General features: G+C 49.2%; 1 protein-coding gene across 1 annotated transcript; it reads left to right on the top strand.

Annotated features, from left to right (window-relative positions):
• Positions 1–620: 620 nt before the first annotated feature.
• On the top strand, positions 621–5,309 carry SRSF6 (serine and arginine rich splicing factor 6). The gene is made up of 6 exons (XM_037402435.1): positions 621–946; positions 1,205–1,353; positions 2,646–2,773; positions 2,999–3,207; positions 3,564–3,653; positions 3,775–5,309. Exons 1-6 carry the CDS (start codon positions 840–842, stop codon positions 4,136–4,138), a joined length of 1,047 nt encoding a protein of 348 aa, XP_037258332.1. The 5' UTR covers positions 621–839; the 3' UTR covers positions 4,139–5,309.
• Positions 5,310–5,710: the final 401 nt, after the last annotated feature.

Raw genomic sequence — 5,710 nt, 5'->3', positions numbered from 1 at the left:
TTACAGTTTCTATCAAATAAACAAATCCTAGTATACGCCATGAGATAGCATTACAATGCACAGCCCAGCAGACTGAGACAGTGGTTTCAGTACTGCAAAAGAAATTAACTAATGCTGAAGGCGAGCCCGGACACAGAAGTTGTAACCTCGGGCGAGTACTGGGGACCACGATTAGGGTCCCACGTAGCCGTGTCTACACAGCAACTGCACCAACAAGAGGCCCCCGGGCTGCCCCCGCCTGAGGGGCCCCCCGAGGGCCCCGGACCTTCGGGCGGGCCACCCTCCCCGGCACCAGCCCCGGCTGAAGCGGGCCCGCTCGGAGACGACTGCCGGGCCGCAGCAGCGGGAGGCACTGCCCTGCGACCTCCTCCGCTGCGCCGGGAGGTGCAGCCCCCCGCCCCTGCCCCCTGCCCCCTGCCCCCTGCCCCCCCGCAGTGCAGCCGCCACCGCGCAGGCCCACAACGGCGCGGCCGCAGCCTCAGCCCCACCCGGCGCCAGGCGCATGCGCACCGCTGCCCCCTCGCCGCCGGCGCGCGGCGGCGTGATGACGTCCACGCTGCGTCCCGCTTCCATCCGGGCCTGCGCCGTAACGTCCGCCCCGGCCCCGCCCCTCCTATAAAAGCGGCGGCGGGCGGCGGGCGCCATTGTGCTGCGGAGCAGGCCGCGGCTGTGGTGCGTACGGGCCTGCAGCGCCGGTCCCCGCGCCCCTCTCGCCGCCTCTCGCGCTCTCTCTCTCCCCCTCCCTCCCCTCCTTTCTTTCTCTCTCTCTCTCTCTCTCTTCTTCTCCTCCCTCTCCTCCTCCTCCTCCTCCTCTCCCTCCCCTTCCCCCCGCCGCGGACATGCCGCGCGTCTACATCGGCCGCCTGAGCTACCACGTCCGGGAGAAGGACATCCAGCGCTTCTTCAGCGGCTATGGCCGCCTGCTCGAGGTTGACCTCAAAAACGGGTGAGCTGCGCCCCGCGGCCCCAGGGCCGGCCCCGCCCGGCCCACACACACACACACACGCACGCACCCCGCCGTCCCCTCCGGCCCGGCCGGGCCCTGCCCGCCGCCCCCATGTCGCGGCCGTTCCCGCCCGCGCTGCCGCGTGGCGCGCGGCGCAAGATGGCGGCGGCGCGGGGGGAGCGGGGGCGCTGCGGCGGGGCCGGCCCCATTGTCCTGCCGCGGGCGGGCGGCTCACCGGGCCGTTCTCCCATCTCCTAGTTACGGCTTCGTGGAGTTCGAGGACTCCCGCGACGCCGACGATGCCGTTTACGAGCTGAACGGCAAGGATCTGTGCGGGGAGCGCGTGATCGTGGAGCACGCCCGCGGCCCCCGCCGCGACAGGGACGGGTACAGCTACAGCAGCCGCAGTGAGTACGGGCCCGTCTTCCTGCGTGGTTCGGAGGCCGCTTCGGGCGGGGGGGCGCGGGGGGCGGCTCGGCCGTTGGCGGGGGGGGTGCCTGGTGCAGCGCCGGAGCCCGCTGGCTGCGCGCCCGGCCCCGCGCTGCACGCAGGTACCCCCGGCGGCGAGCGGGCGAGTGGCGTGAGGCAGCGGTGGCCGCAGCGCTGTGGCCGGTGGCGAGGGTCTGTGGTGTGTTGGGAGCGGCCTCTGCCCAGTGCAGGGCTCCGGCATTCTCGGGAGCGTTTAGCTGATACGGTGATGTTGCATCACTGACGTTAATGAATACCGTTGCATAATTGGGGTGGAAGCAATCAGCTGTGAACTTTCATGTGAATGTTTCAGTTGAATAAATATATATATGGAAGGGGTGGGGGGAGGTTTTCGAGCAGGAATCTGTTGTGCTAAGTGGGGGATATTGTAAATATGTTCAGCTAACTTGTATAGCTCCTTGAGCTGAGCCGTATAAGAACCTAGCTGGCCTAGTACTGTAAGTAAAAGTACTAAGGTCCATCTTTTGGTAGTCTGTAGAAGCTTGGTGTTGGGGGGGTGGGTATCTTGTCTTTTTAAAAAGAATCAAATGTATGTTGTTTAAAATTGTTGCATGTTCAATTCAAACTTTTTAACAAGTCCTTGATGTTTCAATTTAAAAGTGACCAGTGGGGCTGAGGCTGTGTCCACTGAGGCTAAGATGACTGCCTTTCCTGATTGGCCATGGCTTTTCCATACATTGTGTGACCCTTGCCCTATGACCCTTTGGCTGACCTTACCGGAAGCCATGACGACAGCAGCCTTTTGCCATTAGACGCAGGGTGATGGTGAGGATTCCAAGGGTTAGACAAAACTGGTTAAACTGAACTAGGTGACTGTTACCTTGCGTGTTTTGTGGCCAAACCACCACCAAAAACCTCATACTGTGATGTAAGTACTTAGTGTAACTAGTAAACGTTTTTGTAAAATGTAGAAATGCATGTAATCAGTTAAGTTTTATATTTTACAATGTTCTGTAAAATAAAACTTAGCAAGGTGAATCTAATAAGGAGCAGTCACTCTCTAACAGATCTTAGGAGCGCAGACTTGTAGGATTTTAGTCTGTTTGATTTGCCATTAATATAGATTATGGCAAAATTGCAAAGTTTATTGGAGGCTTAGAGAAATAAAGTCCTACTCCAGTAAATATAACTGTTTAACTAACTTTTTCAGAACATTTTATTTTTCCTCATGCTAGGAGACGACCTAACTTTATTTCTTTGTACAATAAAGGTGGGGGTGGTGGCGGATATAGCAGTCGGAGACAATCTGGAAGAGATAAATACGGACCGCCTGTTCGTACAGAGTACAGACTGATTGTTGAAAACCTTTCCAGTCGCTGTAGTTGGCAGGATTTGAAAGTACGTATTAACGTTCTATCATGGAGCCTGTTGTGACTAGCAGGAAGCAATAACTTCCTTTAATATCAATGTTCATTTTGATTTAGGTAGAAGTAATTGAGAAGTATTTGTGCATGAATGTCTACGTGCAATTAATGCTTCTTGCATTTGCTCAGACTTGTCTTAAGTTAACATAGAGTATAAGCATGTGGAATGGTTAAGTAATTTTTCATCTACTCCCTGAAGGATTTCATGAGGCAAGCTGGTGAGGTAACCTATGCAGATGCTCACAAAGAGCGTACAAATGAAGGAGTGATTGAGTTCCGATCTTACTCGGACATGAAGCGTGCCCTGGACAAACTGGATGGCACAGAGATAAATGGAAGGAAGATCAGACTGGTTGAAGACAAGCCACGGTCAAGCCACAGGCGATCTTACTCTGGCAGCAGGTCAAGGTAATGTTCTGGGACGAGCCAGTCTCTGCATCAAGACTACATACACTAAGAATGGGTCTAGGTTAGCTCTGTCTGCACTAGTTACCTTTGGCTGGTATTTTGGGGATAGGAAGATGTCTTAGAATGTAGAAGGTATTACTTTAGGTAATACAGCAAAGCCAGTTTGGAGAGTTTTTCGTCTGTGAAACATCAGATGTCATTCGTTGACAGTATATCGACTGGGTGGATGAATAGTACGTCTTGGTGTGGCCATACCTGTTTTTGAGAAGTTCTTTAGCAGCTTTCCTCTGTTAGGTAGGATAGCAGGGCATGCCAGACGAAGAATAAGGGGCAAATTGCATTTTAAATGTTTGTAGGTCGCGATCTAGAAGACGATCTAGAAGCAGAAGTCGTAGAAGTAGGAGCAGCCGCAGCAGATCCCGTAGTGTCTCCAAAAGCCGTTCACGGTAAGTGATACGTTGCTTTCTGTTGGTACAGGAATTTCTACTTGCTGATTGATAGGTATTATACAGCTGCTGTAAGTACACTTCAGTTCATGCAGAATAAACTCTTGTCTCTTTTTGAAAGATCTAAATCCAGGTCACGAAGCAAAGACCGTTCACGTTCCAGATCTAAAAGCAGGAAGTCTAGATCAAAGAGCAAATCGAAACCCAAGTCTGACAGGGGTTCACGCTCTCACAGCAGATCCAAGGAGAAGTCTGAGAAGTCTCGGTCCAGATCCAGGTCCAGGTCTCGATCTCCCAAAGAAAATGGTAAAGGAGATGCTAAGTCTAAGTCCAGGTCAAGGAGTAGGTCTCGTTCCAATTCTCCGCAGCAGCAGCAATCTGCCAAGGCTCGTTCAGAGTCGCCACCCAAAAGAGCTGCTTCGAGGTCCCGCTCCAGATCTCGTTCAAAATCTCGTTCACGATCAAGATCTAGTTCAAGAGATTAAGACTAGAACTCTCCTCTTACATTGCACACTATTACGGAACATTTTCCTACTTGTCAGGCCATTAGTGTTATGTTAGTACTTCAGAAGTTGGTTTTTTCTCTTGCAGGAGTGAATGGCCTAAGAACTAAGTAATGAGGCATAAAGGTTTCATTTGTATCCCAAATTTGAAAATACAAGATCGGATGGTGGTACAAAGCAGGAAAAGTCCCCCTTTTGTAGAAGTTCAGCTAAAAGTTTGATTTTATAGCATTTCTGCAGGAGTAACTTAACTACTCTTAAGTGCAAAGTGGTTTTTATATTAAAAATAAACTGAATATAAACAGGCTTAAATCTGGGCTTTTTTGAAAGTATCACTTTTTCCTATTTTTTTCATGGTTTTCGAACTATGGGTATCATTAGCTTAATAGGTTACAGCTTGCTACCAAAGGCAGGATTGCCTTGCTGGGCAGATCAGATAATTCTCTGGTTTATCTTAATTTGTGGAAGCAGGCTGCAAACTGTATAAACTGGTAACAATACTACAAAGATGTTAGACCAGCAATAAACTCAATTTGGAGCATTTGTATTGTATCTTAACTTGCCAAAAGAACATTCCCCCCCCCCCGTACTGTGACTGTATTAAAGGTAATAAAGGTACTCCGGAACCTGTATCATACAGTATTGCTGAAAAATCCTAAGTTTCAAACTTGAAAGAACGAAAGCGCTTTTTTTTTTTTTTTTTTTTCTTCTCTCGAATATCAAGTGTCACTGTTGTCAGACACTTAATGTGTCTCTTGGATGTGGTCCAAGTCACTAGTATGTTGTATGGTTTGTCAGCCTCTGAATACCTATTGGTTATGAAAACTAAGTGAATAAAACTGTCTTCCCTCCCTTTTGACTCATTTATGTTAACATTTTGCTTCAGACTAGGAGAACTATAATACTGTTGTGTGTAAGTCTGAACTTTATTGGAAATGTAATCTCTTTGAGCTAGAGTTCTAGTCTTAACAAAGGCTTTGCTAAACCACAGTTGCCAATTCACTTAAATTGTGGAATAGGACTCATCCCAAAAATTCCCCTTTATAGCTAAATTGATTTTTTTTGTAACATGCAATAGCAAACATTAGAACTGCCTTGTACTCTTTATACAATGTGTAGTTTGACTTGTATAAAATTAAATTGGTGACTCAAACTCTTGTGTTTATTGCAGTGTAATGGGATTCTTTTTCTGCCTCATGCTGGGGAAATCACAATTTATCCTACTTGCCTCTTTTGCTGGAGTAACTTATTTGTTTTAGTAAGAGACTTGGGAGTTCTTGAAATGCCCTTGGGTTTGTGGTTGAGACCAGCTAGTGAACCAAGCACTGTTTCTCCCAATACATTGTCCTTTCTTCAAGCGTGACTGGATGTGAAAGCAACACCGCTGACCAACCAGTCAAAAATTTTACACATCTGCTCAGATGAATTGGATCTGGCACAAGGAGCACATCAAGCGCATGTTCAAATGCGACTTGATACCAGCTTTTCTTTCATGGAATTACTTTGATCTACACAGTTTTCTTGAAGAGTAACACTCAGTTTCCATTTCCTGAT

Source organism: Falco rusticolus, chromosome 10, assembly GCF_015220075.1.
Source record: "Falco rusticolus isolate bFalRus1 chromosome 10, bFalRus1.pri, whole genome shotgun sequence".
Taxonomy (NCBI): domain Eukaryota; kingdom Metazoa; phylum Chordata; class Aves; order Falconiformes; family Falconidae; genus Falco; species Falco rusticolus.
The sequence above is the reverse complement of the archived record's forward strand: the minus strand, read 5'-3'. Positions and strand labels throughout refer to the sequence as shown.

Coding starts and splice junctions, on each gene's coding strand:
- SRSF6 (XM_037402435.1), top strand. CDS start 840: ATGCCGCGCGTCTACATCGGCCGCCTGAGCTACCACGTCCGGGAGAAG. Junction 1,354..2,645: donor GTACAGCTACAGCAGCCGCA/GTGAGTACGGGC, acceptor TGTACAATAAAG/GTGGGGGTGGTGGCGGATAT. Junction 3,208..3,563: donor TACTCTGGCAGCAGGTCAAG/GTAATGTTCTGG, acceptor AAATGTTTGTAG/GTCGCGATCTAGAAGACGAT.